This window comes from Salarias fasciatus, chromosome 12, assembly GCF_902148845.1.
Source record: "Salarias fasciatus chromosome 12, fSalaFa1.1, whole genome shotgun sequence".
NCBI lineage: Eukaryota > Metazoa > Chordata > Actinopteri > Blenniiformes > Blenniidae > Salarias > Salarias fasciatus.
Window position 1 is genome coordinate 12,759,557 of NC_043756.1, and position 21,129 is coordinate 12,780,685.

The 21,129-nt window shown below is 43.9% G+C and overlaps 2 protein-coding genes across 2 annotated transcripts; both read left to right on the forward strand.

Annotated features, from left to right (window-relative positions):
• The first annotated feature begins 741 nt into the window (after nt 1-741).
• tent2 (terminal nucleotidyltransferase 2) lies at nt 742-6,503 on the forward strand. The gene is made up of 15 exons (XM_030105688.1): nt 742-977; nt 1,118-1,270; nt 2,584-2,688; nt 3,024-3,276; nt 3,366-3,480; nt 3,552-3,640; nt 3,741-3,798; nt 4,044-4,110; nt 4,201-4,277; nt 4,378-4,506; nt 4,614-4,657; nt 5,000-5,136; nt 5,699-5,790; nt 5,879-5,958; nt 6,044-6,503. Exons 2-15 carry the CDS (start codon nt 1,143-1,145, stop codon nt 6,128-6,130), a joined length of 1,461 nt encoding a protein of 486 aa, XP_029961548.1. The 5' UTR covers nt 742-977; nt 1,118-1,142; the 3' UTR covers nt 6,131-6,503.
• A 1,698-nt stretch (nt 6,504-8,201) lies between these two features.
• cmya5 (cardiomyopathy associated 5) lies at nt 8,202-18,872 on the forward strand. Its single transcript, XM_030104185.1, has 14 exons — nt 8,202-8,499; nt 9,276-9,915; nt 10,024-13,389; nt 15,468-15,563; nt 15,683-15,901; nt 15,990-16,012; nt 16,126-16,250; nt 16,322-16,456; nt 16,580-16,726; nt 16,818-16,965; nt 17,330-17,463; nt 17,545-17,665; nt 17,748-17,924; nt 18,009-18,872. The coding sequence occupies exons 1-14, from the start codon at nt 8,384-8,386 to the stop codon at nt 18,259-18,261; spliced, it is 5,700 nt and encodes a 1,899-aa protein (XP_029960045.1). The 5' UTR covers nt 8,202-8,383; the 3' UTR covers nt 18,262-18,872.
• The last annotated feature ends 2,257 nt before the right edge of the window (nt 18,873-21,129 follow it).

Below are 21,129 nucleotides of genomic sequence, written 5' to 3' on the forward strand. Positions count from 1 at the left end.
TGCATCCTCTAAACCACATATATTGTCTCTTTGTTTTTCATACAATCAAATGGCAAATTCCCGCTATTCCAACCCATACACTGTCATATTTGAAGCTTTTTTGCGATGATAGAAAAACTGTGGCTTCATTTTTTTTGCCATGCACCTCTGCGCATGTTGTTGATCACGTTGTGTATCCATACACTCCATATATGCACACTTCCACATCTGGCAGGCTGATGCAGCCGCTTCCCTCCCACTCACTTCATGACACTATTGAACTGCCGACGTCACCGCTGCGTCCTCCGCAGTGACGTCACTGCGCGCCCTGGGGACTCGTGCCTTTTGATGGCTTTCTTATTTTATCGGAACTTTTTTGGGAAGTCGATCTCTCACTATAAGCACGACAATCCTGTTGTAAGGCTGTACAATATCACTCCCGACATATATCAGATATATCTGAAACTGTCACAGAATACATCATTCATTTTAGAGGACAAAATGAAAAATGAAGGCAATATCAGACTAATAATTCTATCGGAGTGATCTCTCCAAGTGTTTTGATTCATTTTTTAAAAAAGAAAATTGTTTTTGACATGAAAAATAATTCGAAAGTATTTTCCCATCCAACCAGAAAAGAGAGAGGCGTACTACGAGTGTTGTCATGGTAACTGTTAATACCTCGATAAATTCAAGCGCGGGCCCTTTAAATCGATTCTCATTACGTCATGGCTTCAATGCGGAAGTGTGTACGTAGGGAATTAGCGTCCGGAGTTTTGTTTACATGTGACATGGACTGGATTACTCGTTGAACACGTTCAGATTTCGGATAACCATTTGTAACACTAATTAGAATTTCTAGAGACTCTTCAGCTACACTGTGCCTTCGAAGAAACGTCCCTAAACACAGCACGGTGATGGCGAAAGACGCCTAAACCAGTTAACACGCGCTACTAAACGCCAGCTAGTTGTTAGCTAGCTGTGCTGCTGGATCATCGGTAAGTTTCGGTTTCTTCGGAAAGGGTGATACATTTCAGTAATGTTGACATATATCATTTTTGCTGACACCACCGGCTGTTACGTTCTAAGTTTGTATGTTTTTTCTTTAAAACCTCATATTTAATTCTCTGAATGAAAGCTGGAGCCGTGAGAAGCAGCGCAGCATGTTCCCCCACAGCGCTGCGCCCTGGGGTCGAGGGTCGAACCGAAGCAACAGCCTGTACCCTCGACCCCCTTTACCCCCTTTACCTCCTGGGACCTACAACAACCAGGGACGACCAACTATCGACAAGTGAGTTTGACTGAGGAGCACACTAGTTTGTGTTTATTGGGATGGTAAACCTATCACTACACATTATCTGACCGAACTACAGCATGTTTATTGAAGTGTGTTTTTCCTCCATAAACTTAGCATGTCTTGCTATCACTTTCCTGGCATTTACTTATGATTACTTATGTAACTCATTTACGGGACACACAAACCACATTAATACGTCAAGTCAAACAGTGAGCTATAGAGTGACTATCATGCAGGAAAATGTCTTCACATTTTGTAAGTTTTAACAAACCCGTAGACTCATGAGTAACCCACTCAACACACTGACTGCTACACAGATATGACAACACTGTTAGAATATTTATTGATACTCTTCAGAGCACATTGGCAGTTTGGACACGCTGACCTCAGTGAGCTGATGGCCTGAGGTAGATGTATATCTGGGTCAGATGGTGTACTGCTAACAAGCTGCAAACCCCCCCTGTGTAGACGTGTTTTAATCTATTTGAAAGAATTTCCTTTTCAGCACAAAAACAGTACTGACAAGCTCTCAAGCACATCCAAACTGCATGACAGTTGTACGACTTTTGATGTGCTTTTGCAGAAGTTAACTCGGTTAAAAAAACATTGTTGACATGTAAATATATTCTGATACCATTCTGCAACAACAGCTGCTTCTTTTCCAAAGCTGTTCCATCTGTGACATTTCTGATTGTATGTTCTTTAAAAAAAATAGCAGCGTTGGATTCGGTCTCAAGTACTAAATCAACATGTAAGATGTCCTGTTAGCAAATTCAAAAGCAATGGTGGTGCAAGCCCACTGTGCTGCCTCACTGAAATAATTACCAGCTCTACATGTTACGTTGAAAAGCCCAAATCTGTTTTCCCTTTCTGCACCTCAACACCTTACCCAGGGTTCATAAACATCTCAGTTTTTAAAAATGTGCATATTCTGTGGCCCAAAGCCCAACTTTTTTTCATGAAAAAGTGTTAAAAAATGACAACAAAAGAAATACTTGATCTAAATTTGAGAGACTCTTTTTTTATGGGTTTATATGTTTTATAAATTTTCCACCCTCGCTCTCAACACAGTGAAGCTCAAGCATCAGATGCTTTAACATTCCTGATACATTCCTTTTTGTTGCTATAAAAATCGATGATCTGAAATAGAAAGCGCCAAACGTTTGTGCCTGTCGTAATGTTTAGTGGCGACAGATTGAAAGGAAAGTGCAAGAAGACAATAAAAACTGTCAAGCTATAGCTATATTCATCACTCAAACACAAATAGTTAAATGCTTTTTGTGCTCTTTACTGTCTGTTTTTGTCAGCTTCCATGGTTTTGGACTAGCGAGGCTGCCTCCATATCAATGGAAATCCCCACCATCCACTTCTACAGTTGTGCCTCAAAGAGCGTCTCAAGTCACTGGCCGCAAGTATGTCATTTTACCTGCCCTTATCAACACAATCTAGTTGCTGTTTGGTAGTAACCGTGAAAACATGAGTTGAGCTGGGTCATCTTTTATCACATGAGCTGTTCATACAGTCTAATGAACCTGTGCTCAACCTTGGAAGGTGTACTGGTCGGTCAGGTCAGGTCAGCTGCAGTTTATCAAGGGGTAACATGAGATAATGAGGTTTCTTGAAGCAGTGTGTAGTTAATTAACCGCTATATATTTGTACCCTACACTACTTCCCAGATCTCTGCAGCCCAGCTGTTGTAGAACATAGATGGTTGTATATTTACTTTTTCTTCTTGGGTTTCTTCCAGGAGGCAGCTTGACGAACAAAGTCAACCAACCGTGAAGCGTCAACGCCTTGACTTACCCTCCCACCCAGCCGCATTCCCCGATTCAGTTCAGGCTGTTCCTCCCCCTCGTCATCCCGACCCAGCGGTGCCAGCGTCCTCCAAGTCGTTCCCCGACAGTTTTGACTCTCATCCCAGTTCACCATTCCACCCCCACCCTCCCTCGCCAGTTGTGCCCAGTAGCTCCACCTCACTGCAGGCCTACGCCAAGGACAAGGTACGTCCAGATGATAATCCATAACTTGTGGCTGCAGCTTGAGCATGTCGACTCGGTTTTGATAGTGCTGGATGTGTCTGTGCCCTCAGCTGAGCGATCAGATGGTGAAGCTGTTTGAGGCTTGCCAGCAGCAGACTTCAGATTTGGAACGAAAAGAGTTATGCCGATTTCAGCTGCAGGAAGACATACGGCGGGTCTTTGCAGGTGTGTTTTTGAAGCATGTGTGTCGTGGTGGTTTTGTTGTAGTTTTCACTCAACAGGTGTGTTTCCCGCAGTGGCAACGCTTTACCTGACTGGATCTTCTATGAATGGGTTGGGCTGCCGCAGCAGCGATGCTGATCTGTGTCTGGTCATCAAGGGACATGTGAGTATTTTCATTCTATGAATATTTGCAAAATTTTAACTGTGAACCATTTTATTTTCTATTTTCCTTATGTTGAAGACCTTTATTTTATGTGTTTCAGAAAAGAGTCGATGCAATTCATGTCCTCTCTCAACTCCAACAGCTGTTCAGATCACTCTGTGAGTAATAATCATAACAATAAATACAATACATGACAGTCAGTAATGCAATTATATTTTCTATGCTCTAGTAAACATATTATTTCCCACAATTTCATTGAATATCCTAGAAATCCTTAAAGCTGCATCATGTCCTCCAGGTTTTATGCTGATGTGAATGTCCACTAGGTGGAGCTGTTTACTCAGTGAAACAAGGAGCTTTCACAAACGCCATTCAATCTAACCCTGTTTATCTTGGTTTGTAGCCTATGTAGAGAAGACCCAGCTGATCAGAGCGAAAGTGCCCATCCTCAGGTTCAGAAAGAAAGGCAGGTGAGAGCAGAACCGTCCCCAATGACTGGTTTCACATAAATGATCGGTTCCGAAATGAGTTGAAGTGACTCTTTTCCCTGTGTGCTTCAGTGATTTGGAGTTTGATCTGAATGTGAACAACACCGTGGGCATTAGAAACACATTCCTACTGAGGAGCTACGCCAACGGTGAGCGAAGTCGCCATGAACGGTTTAGAATACGCTCTGTCTTGTAGCTTGTGTCGCAGTGGAAACTAGTTTGGACCTGTTCTCTCTCTCTCTCTCTCAGCTGATCTGAGGATAAGACCCCTGATCCTTGTGATCAAGAAATGGGCACGACACAATCAGATCAATGACGCCAGCAAAGGCACATTAAGCAGTTACACACTGGTGCTGATGGTCCTACACTACCTCCAGAGTCAGTACACACACACAGACACACACGCGCACACACACACACACACACTTACTTTGGTTAGTATTTGTAATACTGATTCCATTTTATCTGGTGTTTTTGCTTTGCAGCTTTAAAGGACCCCGTGCTTCCTTCTCTACAGAAGGATTTCCCAGTAATATTCCTTTTTTTTTCTTTTTTAATGCAGTCAGTTCAGTATTATTTTTATTTTAAGTATTCCAAGATACATTTTTTTCAGTCCTTAGAGTATCAGAGGGGTTTCTCTTCCTCAGATTTTCATTATTGTGGCTGTTATGAGAAATGCAGAAAAATCAATTAATCTTTTAGTTTGTTCTATATAATATTTGCATTTTTTTAAATAAATTACAGAGTGAAATGGGGGGATAAAAGGGGATAAAATTTAAATAAAACTAGTGCAGTTGTCCATCCTGTGAAGGCCACAAAGTGGACTTCACCTCTGAATGCTTGTCTTTTTAACCCCTGTCTTAATTTGTAGGACTGCTTTGACCCCTATTTGGACTTGGACGAGGTGCCCGATCGAGCCACGCGCGTCCCTCCCTACTTATCGAAAAACCAGTCGTCTCTGGGAGAGCTGCTGTTGGGCTTCCTCAAATACTATGCCACGGAGTTCAGGTATTTCTGAAGCCGTCACGTTAAATCCAGTGCTACAGATTCAGTGTCCGTACTCCCATTCTCTTCACCTCCTGCCCCCCTTGCCGAGTCCCTCTCTCTCTCTCTCTCTCTCCTTTCTTCGCTCTATCCTGCTTTCTCTCTCCCTTCTGGTGTCGTGTTTCTGGCTGAGGGGCAGGAGCAGCTGGGACCTTTGGCCTTACACACCAATAGCATGACATACCATGATCACTGTGTGTGCAGTATGTGTGTTACCGTGCCAAACGTTAGCTGGGTCGTCGCCTACTGCACACACACACTTTTGCACTTCTTGGTATCAAACATTCAAGAAGGGGTCACACACACTGATCTTCCTATTTGAGAACAATAAGTTGTTGTTTTTTTTGTTTTTTTTTTAATCCATTTAAAAAAGACTTTGCATAAATTCAGATTATTATGTTATGATGTATAAATCAACAGCTGATTTTTGTTTTCCAATAGCGTGTTGTTGCAGTTGGTTTTCTTCTTGTTTTTGCATTTAGTCCATTAAGTTCTAAACGACTCCCAACGTTGTGGTTTTTCTCAGGTGGGAGAAACAGGTGATCTCTGTTCGTGAAGCCAGAAGTTTGCCAAAGGCAGACTTTCAGGAGTGGAGACACAAATACATATGCATCGAAGGTAGATCGAAAGGGACATCATGTTCTTTGGCCGTCACCGTCATTGATCTGCAGGACGATCTGCTTATCCCCCATCTCTTGCGTTTCAGAGCCATTTGAGAGAAATAACGTGGCCCGGGCCGTCCACGAGCAGGTCAAGTTTGACGCCATTAACGATCAGTTTTTTGAGGTTTGTTTCTGCCCTGATTACCGTTGAGTCAATGTTTCTTGAGGAACATAAGTTATTAGTTATCCTCTTTTCTGTGTTTGCACAGTCCTGGCGGATACTGCAGCGCAGTAAGGACCTGAACTCCATCCTCCCAGTCCGAATGACCATTAACAAGGAGTCGTTCCACAGATGAGGGAATCCTCCGATCAGATGAGCTTCATGGCGTCTCCTACCTCATGACTGGCCGGTCCGCGCAGAGGGTGTCGGACCCGTGTGTTGTGTTGGGAAATAGTCGTACTTGTCTGTGCAACTTCGCAGGCAGATAAGATCTGGGACTGAAAGCTTTGGTTATTTTACAATGAGGCAGAAGCTGTTTCCTGGGGCAATACTAATGACGGTGTTGCACTCACTAGGGCCAAAATGTTCACTCAAGGGCTTCGTTCTCTCTGCCGAATTCACGCAACTGATGATACTCCGGTATCCAATAAAGGAGAAGACCTAAAAAAAAAAAAAAAAAAAAAAACAGAGTGGTGAAAGAGCGATTGCTCTGAAGCAGGAGGACAGTGATAGGAGTCAGTCAGTACTGCTTTGTGGAGCTTTTTTTTGCACAGCAAGTTCTAAAGAAGATGATAAAGGATGAGATCTTCTCAATAATCCTCTGATGTAAAGCAGCCTCAAAAGGAGGCAGCAAAATTTAGGTTTCAGACCAGCTTTAAATCCATTTAGCTGCATACTTTTAGTCTCAGTTCAAGATTCATCAGTGTTGTTGGAGCCATCCACAATTCCAGAGAATGCCTTTTTCTTTTTTTTTTTCTGCCACACACTTACAGTCAATCTAAACCACCTTGTATCGTCTGTTCTTATAGGTCAATAGTGGGTATATCCATCCATATATCCTGAGTTTACACATCGTTACACTTTAATTCTGCAGCCGCTTTACAGGACCTCTTCTTTTATATCTTTTCTATATTCCTGGGAGAAGCGAGGTGGATTCAAGTTGCATTTTAGCTCCGGAGAGCTGTGAACGGTTCACACTGGATTTCCCATTCACCGTTTCTCCTGATGTGCTGTGTCGTATCTTGTGAACTGATGTGACAGCTGTATAGGGTCATGCTTTTTCTCCTCGGCTTGATAAAACTGATGCATTCTGCTCTTTTTGAGATCAGTTAAGTTATTAAAAAAAATACACACTATTCAAAATGACTGTTTGATTTTCTCAGCTGTTTTTTTTGTACTTTTTGTGCATTAATAATTCTTTTAAATATGTTTATTTAAAAAAAAAATGTAAAAAGTTACGATTGGATTCCCAGTACGTTTTGAAGTAATGCCTATGCTGATTGAAGTGCCAAAATCCTATTAAATTGTACATATACATCTTTTTTGCGATTTTTTTTTTTTTTTTTTTTTTTTTTTTTTTTTTTTTTTTTTACTGTTATTGCTACAATTGATTGTTAAAGCGTTACTGTCCAATCGGCTTTTGTTGGAGTCTGTGACGGTACAATTTATTTTACGTGTACATGCAGTCTGAAAGAAAAACTTGAGTAACAAATTTATTGCTATAAAAATGTTTGTGATAAAATATGAGAAGGAAAAAGTTGGAAAAATTGTTTAAGGCGAAGTATTCAGATTGATGTATTTCTACTTCCTTACTTCCAATAATTGCTGTTTTGATCGTGCAATAAAAAACAGTCCTATGATTAGCTTAACCTTTAATCGGACAGTTGGCTGTATGTGTATCTGGAATGCAGTTTTTAAACCACCATTGCAAGTGGCGGCGGCGTGGCGTGATTCCCACACCTTGGGAAAGGCCTTGGTTCTTCGATACTTGTGCACCTTTCGTTCAAAGGTTGCGCACATTTCTGGCCCCCAGAGTGCCGATTGGCTTCTGATCAGTCATTTTCTGATGTCTGATTACATCTACTTTTATGACTTCTGAATAGTGTCAGTCCTGCTACAAGGTGGACTGTGTGTGTGTGTGTATCTCGTGTTGCCACCCACACTGGGGGGGGCGGGGATACTGTTGCAGCTCAGGCCTATATTTAACTTAGCAAGGGGGCTTTTGAACTTAAAGTCACACTGTCTCAGTCAGCCGTTGGCCGATGGCACAGACCAAGGTGTAACATAATTGCAACCCTTTCTCATGAACTCTTTATGATCAGCGTTTTTCACAGGTTGTCTCTGTGTGTGTTTAGAACAATAGTCAGCGGCACCAAACCCACCGTGCGGTTTCCTCTTGCCCCTCTGTGCTTCCAGTCACTCTTTTCATTACCCACTCAGTCTATTTCTGTCCCCCGCTGAGTCAGATGGACAGGTCCCAACTTAGAATGACACAAACAGGCAGACCAGCTCCCAATTCAGAGTGGCTGAAAACATTAAGAGGGCTCTAAAACACACAAAAGGCAATATTGGAAGCTGAAACAAAGAGGAGACCTGAGAAGAAAACAGCATGGAGGAATGTGAAAGTCTGGACTCGGAGATGAGGGAGCTACAGGAGATCCACAGTGAAGCCTCAGACATCACCAGCCAGGACGATGAAGATGAAGTGGAAGAACTGCAGAACAGGTGCTCCCTTTTCATTGTTCTGACGTGTTCAATAACCCCAGTGGTGGTAAAAGTCCTTTCTTTTCTGCTGACGGACATTATATTTCATTACAGCTTCTTGTCTTCAGAATATGACGGGCAGGTTTTTCGGAATGTCAAGAATTTCATTTTAACACTGAATAAGCTTCACCTCGACTTTTAGGATACGTCAGTGTAACAGCATAGGCAGCTCTATTCTAATACTTTATATTATTGAACATCCGTTCTTCTACTTCTTATTTATCACTCTTCATACAGGGCGCTCTCGCCATCCTTGCCATGTCATAAATAGTAAAAGACACCGATATGTTGGATGCATCTGAGAGGGCCTGCCATCTCATCTCTAATATTACTGGAATGACGCTTCGAGACGTCACCCTGCTCTCACCCTGCAGGCTCTCGGCGGTATTCATAGCAGGAGGGATGGCTCAGGGTTCATACCATCATTATATTTTTCAGATCATCGCGCACGTTGGCAGCCTGCTGCGAAACACCTGGTCTCACGCTTGAAGGTCTTCACTTCTCAAGTAGTCATGTTGAGGAACGATTAACTGGGGTTTTCAGTTTAGATTTCCCAAAAATGTGAAAGTGAGTCCATGTTGCTCAAATACATCTTCATTTGATTCATTGGTTTGTTCTCTGCTTATATTTCTGCACGCTCTGCCAGAAGGAGCTCCTCTTGCAGTGGAGGCTTGTGGTCATGCTCTTCCCTTCCCTTCCTTCCTCTGACTCCATCTGTTTCTCTCTCTCTCCTTCAGCCTGCGAGAAGTTGTCCAGGACCCGTCAGTGAAGCCCAGACTGCAGTGCCTGATGGTGGACCCGTCATTCTCCATGGTGACGGTTCAGAGCGAGGACAGCGGTATCGTTTGGGAGACAGCCTCCAGTCGTTGCTCTACTCCCTGGGCCTCCGAGACCAGCTCCACCTCCGAGGGTTACGGCATGGAGGGCCCCGGGGCTGCGGGGAAGATCACCATCGTCTTTGACGAGGAGAAGATAGTCCGCAGGAGGACGAGGTCTGGAGGGAGAAGCAGCAGGCTGGGAGACAGGCTGAGCCGGCCCGGGAGCTCCAGATCGGCCTCGGTTCTGGGAATAGAGAGACCAGAGATGGCTGAGGTTTCTCTTCCCAATATAAAGCAGGAGCTAAACAAAACAGAGCCAGACTTGGAGGAAATCAAAAACAAAGATCAGCAGCTGTTTAGTCTGATTTCGGAGGGCTATGAAATCCTCAACATCCGAGTGCCGTCCAAACTTCCTACTGTGGACGAGGAGGAGAACACAGAGCTGCAGGACAACCTGTCTTACCTGGACCAGACTCCACAGATCAAGTCTCGAAACCATTTTGATTGGACACAGCAGCAAGCTGATGTACTGACAGAGGAGAGAGATGATCGCAATGAGGTATTTATCTGATTCATATGAATAATTGTAAATGGAAACACTTCATTTTTTAACTTTAATTCATTATGGTGTCGGTGGATTAAGTAATTATTTTCCATCCCTCCATAGCCTTCAAAGCAAGAAGAAGAAACACAGTCTGCACTCACACCGACTCCAAAAGACAGTACTGGTGACATTGACTACTTTGAGAAGTTTACCCTGTTGGATGAGGCGGTTCCTGCTGAACAGGCGCCAGAGCAGCAGGAGGAAGCAGAAAAACCTGCAGGGAAACCCACAGAAGAGGAGCAAAAACCTGTAAAAGAGGCAGCCACAGACAGCCCCTCTGCATCAGAGGAATCTTTCGTATTTGTCACGGACGTGGAGATAGTCGGGGAGCACCTCGACGAGGTGTTCTATGGAGAAGGACCTCCTGCTGACGTACTGCATCAGCACGCGGCCGAGGACGAAGCCCGGAGGACGAGGCGGGAGAGCCAGAGGTCAACTAAAGAGAGCGGTTCGGTGTTGTTTGGGAGTGAACAGACCATTCTTACGCCCATCTTTATTTCCCCGGGACCCCCGAAGATCATCGATCCCATCTTGCTGGAGGAGCCTACTGCCATGTCCTTCATGTACTCAGATCTTTATGAAGATGCCATGGGCGAAAGGAAGAGAAGCGACGAAGAGCACTCCGGGGCAGAAAGCGTCGTGACTGTGAGGTCTTATACAAGACGCTCTTCAGACGAGGCGCCTGATGGCTACCTGGAGAAGTTCACATTAAAAGATGAAACCCCCACAGTGGATATTCAGTCAGAGCCAGAGGAGGAGAGGACGGATTGCAGGATGATGTGGTCACAGAGCAAGTTTGAAATGACGGGATGTCTGATACGAGTGGAAACACAGGACGAGAAAGAAAAGACAGAGGAGCCGAAGACACAAGAGGGCAGTGCTGGAGGCAAGGGTGAAGAGAAAAAAGAAACATTTGGAGAAACAGAAAAAGAAATCATCCAAGTCCCTGAAGTTGTTGAAGAACAAGCAGCAACGGAAGCCTCAGAAGATATTAGTGAGGAGTGTAAACCGACGGAGAAAAAAACAGGGGATCAACATGTGAAAGAGGAGGGAAAGACAGATCAGACAGATTCTCCAGAAGACAGAACTGAACAACCCGAGGTTCACCTGGAAGAAGGTACCGCAGAGGATAGAAAGGAGATGGAGGGCCATCAAGAAGAGAGAAAAGAAAAAGATGCAGAAACAGAAGCTGCAACTGAAGAACTGCAAACCTCTGCAATTGTTGAAGAGCGGGCTGTAAAGGAAGAGTCTGAAGATAAAACTGAGGAGTGTAAACCCACGGAGGAAAGAATGGAGTCACAACAAGTGACAGCTGAGGTGAAGACCGAGCAGCCCGAGCCGTCTGAGTACAGCACAGAAAAACCTGAAGTTCACCAGGAAGAATGTATAGACGATGGAAAAGCGAGAGAGGACCATCAAGAAGAGAAAAAAGAAACAGATGCAGAAACGGAAAATGCAACTGACATGTTGCATGTGTCTACAGTTACTGAAAAGCAGGCTGTGAAGGAAGCCTCAGAAGATACAGCTGTAGAGTGCAGACAGATGGAGGAAAAAAAGATGGAGGATCAACAAGTGACAGTGGAGACAGATCAGAGCGAGCCTCCTGGCGACAGCACAGAAAAACCCGAGGTTCACCAGGAGGAAAGTATAACAGAGGATAGAAAAGAGAGGGAGGACCATCAAGAAGAGAAGGAAATAATATGTGAGGAAAGCAATGCTGGGCAGCATTGTAAGAGTGAGAACAAAGCCCAAATGCTCATAGAGGTTCCGGACCAGGCAGCTGTAGCCCCGGTAAGCACCGAGTTTCCTCCTGTCGTCACAAAGTCTGGAACTGAAGCAGTACTCACTGAGAGGATTTCAACCGAGGAGGCATCTCCTGATGCCAAGATGGTGGCTGTTGATGGGCAACTAGAAACCGACATCAAAGAAGACATCTTATCCGAGGTGAAGGAACCTGAGAGTGACGAGCAGGAAGCGCTCTCCTCGGCTGAACCCCCCGTCGCTGACGTCGATTCCTCACCTGAAACATCCTCGACCTGCAAGGGCGAAAAAGCTGTGGAAGTCGTTCCCGAAGCCGTCGCCCCGGTCGAGGTTATCACTGACTCTGACAGTGCAGTGCACACAGTGGTGGAGGTTACTGAAAAGGCAATGAATGAAACAGAGACCCAAACTCAGGTCCAGATAGACCTTCAGGAGGTGATGAGTGCAGAGAAAACAGATGCTCAGAAAGAACTTCCTGAAAGAGAACAAGTGCATGAATCTCTGACAGAAGAAACGGCTGCTGAGAAGTTAATAAGCGAGGATGTGAGTACTCTGCAGGATGTGGAGGTCAAAGCTGAGATCTCCAGTGAGATAACCACGCCAGAAGTAGTCACGACACAGTCAGAGAAGAAACAGCAAGAGATTGTTGAAACTGAGCAGCAGCACCGGGAAATGACCGAGGAAGGATCAGACCAAACAATACTGATGACAGGAGACAAATCAGAACAGTTAGCAGAGGATACCGGATCCTATGTTCAGGACATTGTGAATGTTGGCGATGAGTTAATTGTCTTCGTTCCCAAGGGACAAGCTGTAGAGATGGACGTGGAGATCAGTCAGTGGACAGAGAAGGCAGCAGAGGATACTCCTACAGAAGCTGAGAGCACGCCAGAACGTCAGGCTCCCACTGAGGAAACAAAGACTGAGCCTCAAGAGGAAACAGAACCAGAAATATCTGTGATGGAAGATCTGCCCCGAAATGATTTAGACAGTGTGTGCCAACAACAAGAACCTGTGGAGGAGCCCATGGCAGAGCAGGAAGAACTGGGGCCGGACTGTAGCGAAGACACAGTTGTCATGTCTCCCATGAGGAGCTTCACTCCTCTGGAGGATTTGTCCGAGCTTCACGCAGAAGATATACAGTCAGAGCATGCAGAGGCCGAACAAAAGTCAGAAAGGCACAAGACTGAGGACGAGCCAGAAACTGTCATTACCTGTGAGGACATAGCTCCAGACGTTGATCTTCACAGAGAGGATGCAGAGGAAAAGACGGAGCAGGAGGAAGTTGTTGCAGAGGCTCCAGACGTTACCGTCGATGAGCTGGAATATGAGGTGATAACTGAACAGGACGCAAAAGAGATGCATGAAGCCGAAGCACAGAGAGATGCGGGAGAGCCAAAACCCGAGACTGTTCCGAAGCAAGAGGAGGAGGTGGATGTAGAGAAAGAGGAGGCGATAGATGCTTTCTCAGAAGAAGAGCTCATTGAGGCCGACTATGAAATTATTGATGCAGAGGAGGAGAATCAGGCCAGGCTGGCGGCCGAGCTGCAGGGGATGGACTGGTTCTGCGTCACCTGTGGGTGTCTGCTCTCCGAGGAAGACTACAGGTCTGCAGAACATCAGCAGCACAAGGTGAACTCTGTGGACCGAGCCTATGAGGAAATTAAGGTAATGTGGAGGTGCATGTGTTATCAAGGAGGGTTACACTGTGCTGACTTTTCAATGATATTCAGATTTATCACAGTGATGGGTGTTTATATTCAGAAAACTGGCATTTTGTTCAACAAAAATCTGACTATTTGCAGAGCAAGGCATAATTATTTATATGATTGATTTTATTTGTTTCATTCTTTTAAAAGAGAGAAATGAAAAGGAACAGAAAGAAGTGAGACTTATAATGTATATATATGAAGGTCACGTTGCTATTCACTCACCTATTTATTTATTCAGCATATTATTGAATATTCATGTGCTGATGCAACGCAGCACTCCCTTCTCGTGGCCAGTCCAACAGCTTTTCATCACACACCTCAGCAGCTGCATGACAACATCAACTGGCATCAGTTTGGGTCATCATATCATAAATTGGACACAGACTTGTCAGATGTGAGTTTTCCGAGGCTCTCGTGCCATCTGGTTGCAGGTTCCACGCTGCTGTCAGGCTGCAGGAAAGACACATTGAGTTGTTGTGATGCAATGCTCCACTTTGATCGGTGGAAAGGTCCAGTGTGAAATCATCAAGCAGGGACTGAAACCTGATCTGCTCACATGAAAACAGTTTTCTCCTCTGGGTTAACTCACGGTCAGCCTCAGGCTTTATCCAAATACATCATTTATTTTTTAAAGCACCATTTAGCAGTGTCAAAACACATCAAGTCATTTGTCTGCAAGTGTGCCAAAAAACAAAACAAAACCAAAAATTGAAAATGGTTTCAACCAGATAATTCGTTCGCAAACTTTCCTGACAGCGTGCAACAAGACAAAGACTTCGCCAATAAATTGCTTGCATGAAAATCTGATTTGAGAAGCAATCAATGTCAAATGGTTGGCATCGAATTCAACAGAAAGCTGGACTGAAGTGAGAATGATCACATGCAATATCCAAATAATAACTGAGGCAGAACTGGTCTGAGTGTGCCGTTGCCATATTTATGAAAGACACTGACAGCTGACTGTAAATAAGACAACAATCAAATCAGCATTTCATGTTCAGCTTCAGTCGATGTCAAATCAGATTCTCAACAGAAGGGAAACTAGGAGAAAACTGAGTGTGACCCGATTCCCAAAAATACTGTAGTCAAGCTTCATCGGTTGAGTATTTAGTTCTCTAAAATACAATTCTTATAATGATATGAATAAATTTATAATACGAGTCCCATCTAAACAACACTGTGTTGCTTATTGTTAGGTCCATGAATGCACTTTGATTGATCTGATGCAAATTAGCAGTTTCACAAATCATTGAGGATTAAAATGCTCATTTTTGTTATTGAGAAGGATTTTTTTTTTAACCTGCAAATCTTATTGTCTTCTTGCAATCTTTCCAGAGTTTCTCAAAAAAAAAAAAAAAAAAAAAAATCTGTAACTGTTAAATTGTCAGATTCAGATTGAATGAGGCGAATTCAGCAGTTTTCCTTCACTTCAGTTTGGGAAATGTCTTAATTCACCAACTGACACCTGTGACATCTATTAGTCAGAGTAGATTTAGGCCACGGTCAAGGTTTATCTTTATAAGACAGGCCAAATATTCCCTCACACCTGTTTTGACACTTGCAGGAGCGAGCTGAGCAGCCTCAGCATGCAGCGATCAGCGACCACCGCCTGACCCAGTTAAATGTGAGGCGCTCATGTTCGCGTGGTGACAGGGGATTGCCCCGCTCTCTCTGCTCTCTGCTGTGTTTTCACTTAAAGCTGAACGCGTCCAGCAACTGCTGGAAAATAACAACTGAACTGAAAGAAGCTGAAAAACTAGTGGAAAATATCTTTCCTTTGGCTAACCAGAAGAAGTTTGGGGCTTTGCTGTTCTGCCTCACAGTGCAAGTCCATTCATTCGTTTGTCATTTCTCCTGCACTCACCTATACGCACATGAACCGTGTTCCTGAAGGAAAAGTAGACTCTCCACAGAATATCTCCGATGCGTGAAATCAACCCGGGGAATTTCTCACTGTATAAAAGAAAAATTAAACACTGAATTCAGAAAAAGTTGTTCTTGCAAATGATATTACTGCACATGTCTCCTCTCCAGGAAACACTGAGTGGCTGGATCTCAGAGCTTCAGGGGAGGACAGAGAACATCGAGGACTTGGTGTCAGAGCTGGAGCTGGCCTACAACTCTGTTGAAGTACTGTATGCTTTAGTAACACTGTCACCATGTCATACTTCTGAGAGCGCATCGCAATACGAGAGGATTCTACAGTAGAGTCTCTCTCTTAGCTGTCCTTTGTTGTTCTTCTCTCTCAGGACCAGTGTGTGGAGAGCGAGGCAGCGATGCAGGCGCAGAATGAGGAGATGATGGCCCTGGTGATGGAGCAGTACAACAACATGTCCATCAGCATGGAGGAGGAGAAGAAGGCCAAGCTGGAGCAGCTCTACGATCAGATCGTCTCCTTCCAGGAGAGCATCGACTCCGCCAAGACCACACTGGAGACCACGTCCAGAGAGGCCGAGACTGACGCACGAGTAAGTGCTAATCATGACCAGCACCAATACAGCGACTTCTGATCTGTCTGTGACTGATGAGTCCCTTTTCAATCTGCTCTTTCATCAGTCACCTGAGGACATTCAGGAAAGGTGAAGTGCTTTTATTGACAATTTGCCAATGGCAATTTGGCTTCAGTTGCAACATGTTGTCTGGGTTGCAGTGTTTCATTCTGCTCTGTGCTCATTAGTGGTTCTGTGTTCAGACTTAAAGCCGCTCTGGATTCGGCTTTGTCACTGGAGCTCGGCCCCAAAGGACTGCTGGTGTTCGAGGACTACGCCAAAGCCAATACTTCCAGCTCCAACCTCACACAGCGCAAGGGAATACCAGGTAATCACAGCGGACGTATGTACCGATAAAGATCATGAGACAGCTTTAAATGTTGATGCTGGGTCCTTCAGTGCCTCAGAGGCCCACCCTGCAGCCTCAGGAGCCGGGCTCAGCCACCAGCACCAGCGTCACGGTTTACTGGAAAGTCAACCCAGGAGACATCATCGATTGCTTCCAGGTCTACTGCATGGAGGATCCACACGGCGGTAAATACCTTCACTCTCTAACAGATGAAGAAGCAGAATGTTAAATTCAATTAAAATATAATACAGGAACATTAAGGATTTTCAGCTTTGCATTTAATGGAGCTGTGTGGTTGCGGTCCACAGCCATATCGGAGGAGTACCGAGTGACTGTGAAGGAGAGCTACTGTGTCCTGGAAGAACTGGATCCTGACAAAATGTACAAGGTGTGGGTGATGGCCGTCAACTACACAGGCTGCTCCCTCCCCAGCGACAGGCTCGTCTTCAAAACCGGTCAGTTTGAGTGAAGTGATCTGGGGTCGGCTGAGAAAGCAGGAAGGGATTCTCCTGCATTGGTTTTAATGTGTTGCTGTTGTTTTGGCAGCTCCGTCAGTGCCGGCGATTGACACAGAGCGCTGCACTGTCTTATGGGATTCAGCCACACTGAGGTGGAGCTCACCAAATCAGACAGCGGGCCAGACTTACACTCTGGAGTACTGCCGCCAGTACGAACTGGAGGGAGAGGGACTCAGGTGGGTGTCGGTATCAAACACATCAGATAAGAGCAGAGGACAACAATCTACTGATAGTTAGTTTTACACAAGAACAAAACAGGAATGTTCTGCATGTTTTTACTATATCCCTGTTATACCTTTCTTACTGCAAATGTAGTGCAAATTAAGTTTTTTTTTAATACAACCTCCTAGGTCGTCTCTCTTTTTTCTTTTTCCCATGAATTACCATTATACTCGAACCCAAATAAAGAGATATTTTCAAATAAAAGGATGTTTTTGCTGAAGATCCAACAAGCTATTCTCTTCTGTTTTCTCCATGCTGTTCTGTCCACCATCATAAAATATTGTCAAAAGCATATCTGTGTGTTTGCTGTGCTCCTAGATCCATCTCCGAGATCAAAGTGTGTGAACAGAAGGTCCTGCTGCAACCAAATGAAAATTACCTCTTTTACATCAAAGCTGTGAACGAAGCTGGTGTCAGTGAACAGAGTGAGGCCGCGCTCATTTCAACAAAAGGTATGAAAACAGGACCTGCATGTAATCTCATTCAAACACCAGAGATGCTGTCCACGTCCAGTTACTCACCTCTGTTTTCAGGAACGAGGTTTCACCTCCTAAAAGCGTCGGCTCACCCCGCTCTGGAGCTGTCAGAGGACCAAACGGCTGTGGTCTACTCCCAGGATGCACGCAAAGCCGCTGCTGCAGCCTCAGATAAACTGTGAGCCTCGTCCTAAAATACCCTCTTCGCAGCCGGTCAGTAAACCTCAGATGGCCTTCAAACCAAATCCCCCGTCCTCCAGGTGTCCGTCCGTCCTGGGCGACCTGCTGCCGGCGCGGGGCCTGTACTACTGGGAGACTACGGTGTCGGGATGTGCGGCCTACAGACTCGGGGTGTCCTACAGCGCGGCGAGCAGAAGCAGCTCTCTGGGTGAAAACGGCCTGAGCTGGTGTTTGCAGTGTATTCCCTCACCTTCAGGGTTCGTACGCTTCACTTTTCTCCATCGCCTGAGATGCTTCCTCACGTCGCTTTAGTGGAATGAAACCTCTGCCTCCCTGTCCAGGTGCAGATATCAGTTACTCCACAGTGACATCCAGTCCAGTGTGTTCGTCACCGAGACGCCGGAGCGGGTTGGAACTCTCCTGGATTACCAGCTGGGCCGTCTGTCTTTCTACAACGCCCAGAGCGGTCAGCTGTTAGGTGCCTTCGCCCAAAGCTTCACCCAGCCCTGCCACCCCGCTCTGGGCCTGGAGCTGCCGGGCAGCCTGGGGGTCAGCATGGTGCTGGAGGTGCCAGAGTTCACCAGGGACAGCTAGCTCTGCTGCAGGACTCACGATCTGAGGAGTTTATAGCTCATGACGCTGATTTTGATGGTTTTTCTCTCGTGTTCAAAGCAACCAGTGTTGCAGAGAGAGACGGAGGACTCAACCACATCCCAGTTGTCTAAAATCACTGATTGATTTGTTTGATTTTGAGTTAACCTCAATATTTAAAATGTTTTTTTATAATATGAAAAGGGTTTCTTTTTGCTTGTTTTTGTTTATTTGGGGGAATGGGGGTGAAATTGATCTTGTAAATATGAAAAGTAGGGCATGTAAAACATCTGTCTGTCATTGAGTGCCTACATGAGGGAGCTTGTTGTATTTTGTGAAATGTTCTGGTAAAATCCAGCAGCACTGTAGTTTTTTCTAAAAATCCTCTAATTTCCTCTGTTTACATCTCTCATAAACAGAAAAGACTGGAAATCCATGAAAGTGAAACCCTATGTGTAATATGACTTTCTCAACAATAGATTCGGATTCTCGACATCCTAAAGTTTGCATCTTTAAAATCTCACTGCAGCACTTTTTAAACTGTGTTTCATAATGTGAATAAGCCTGTTTGTGTAAATAACATTTTTAATTGTGATGAGCTCTGTATTTCATGAATGACTGACTGACAGAATTTCGTGTTTTTTTTCTTTACTTTTCTTTCTTTCTTGGTGTCTTGTAAACCGTCTGAGCTGAAAGAACACAAATATTTTTGTATTTGCACAACTAAAATGATTGGGTGAACTCACTCACACTCCTCACACACATCCACTATCAGTGGACGACAGTACTTCATTCTGATGGTGTTATCGGGCGCTGACACTGAGACGATTGGAAAACAAGACACGTGCAAGATGGCGTTTGCATGCTCTCCTTATGGGGGGTAACAACCGTGAACTGGATAAAATGAAAAGATAAATGGATCAATAGAATGACTGCAGAGTCTTGGAGGGCCTATTTCATCAAACAAACAAGTTGTCTATCCATCCAGTTTATGCACACACACATGCATCCACTCAGATGTTTTGGGTCAAATATACGGTAAACTTCTGTTTTATCCGAGTTCACAAGCAAAAAAATTCTAATTTGAAAATTAGATCAGTGTTACCTGTTTCATGAAGAAATAGATTTGTGCATCATCTGCATAAAAATAGAAGCTAATGAAGTGTTTCCTGATAATATTGCCTACAGGAAGCATGTGAAAAGTATAGATTCTATGACAGAACCTTGTGGAACTCCAGCATCAGCCTGAACTGAACCGTCATTGTTAACGTAAAACTCTTTTCCACCCAATTTACTGTGTTGAATTTATTGCCTTCATTAAAAACAAACACACACACACACCCACACACACACACACACAGACAGCGTTTGCTCAAACAGACAAAAGTGTGAATAGTGTCACAGAGTAGTGACCTTTCCTTGTTTTGCTAAATGTGAAACAAATGCTTTAAAAAAAACTTCTGCGTCAAAAAAGGTTCACTTGACACATCAACAAAGTAGATTTAATCTGATTAACATATTCAATAAGGGACCAGTCATCTACTGTTACGAAAACTAAAATATCAAAATATACTTTGTTCCTAAGAATGACAACAAATATGAAATTCCTGGTAAAACACTCAAAGCAAAATTGCATATATACTTATTCTAGGAAGATCAGTGTACCTAAACTATTATTAGGGGCCTAGTTTTTGACCAGCAGCACCTCCAGTCTTATGGATTGCTCGGAGGTCTGCAGGGTTACATTTTGTCCATGAGGTCTGCACACACAGTGAGACATAAACATGAGCTCAAGAGATCTATTGTAGCTCCTGAATCATTCAAGAACCCATTGAAATCTTTATTTTAGTTAATCATAATGCAATTAACTGGGTTAGAAAACTTCATATGTATTGGTATTTATTGCATTTATTATTCCATGCTAATCCTTTATTTAATTATTTTGTTTACGGAGAGTAAAATATTCAAGACACCCTATTTCCATATGCAGAAATCAGGATATTATATTCTAGCTACTATAATTAAACTGCTCAGTAAATGTAAGTGCTAATACTCCTTTTTCTTATTAATTTTGTATTCAGTGTTTTAAAATGAGGGTTTTTTTTGTTGTCAACATGATGTTGACGAGTTCTTCTGCCCTCAAGTGGCTAAATTTTATTACTGATTGATTACTGAATCAGAATCAGAATCAGAATGAATTGAATGAATGGATTGAATGAGCAATTTATTGAAATTTTCATTTTTATCTTGTCATCTATTATATATGAAGGACCATATAGAAGTGGCAAGGCAGCATGTATTTACTTCATCCTTATGGAAAGGTGCAGGCCACATGGCTTCAAACTCAGCAGGACGGTCTGGAAAGCAAACAAACTGTATGCATGTGTAACCAATATTGCGAAGTTGTAATAAGGCACAGGTGGGTGTCAATCAATCAAATCAATTGGGCTACTATCAGAGCGATTCTAGATCTTTAAGAGCCAGTGATTAGATATCAAATACGATACACACAACAATCTGATTGAGTGCAAACGTATTATTTGAAATCACAACAACAATTGACATGAACACAGCAAGTAGAAGAATATATGGAAAATAATAAATCAAAATAATAAAAGCCGGCAAAAAGAAAACCCAGTTCCCAAGCAGTCCTTGTTCCGTTGGGGCCCTTTCAAAATCAAGTTCTTCAGTTTGTATTCCACTGTGTCAGTGCTCCAGTGTGTCAGTGTCTGTGTGTCAGTGATCAGTTCAATCCTACCACTGTGAAGGAGAAGAATCTGTGATCAACGTGCGTGTTCTTTCGTCCTGGCTCGCCACCCAGTTCACACCGGGAAATCCAAAATCCTGGGCTGTGCAGCCCCACTGCTTCCC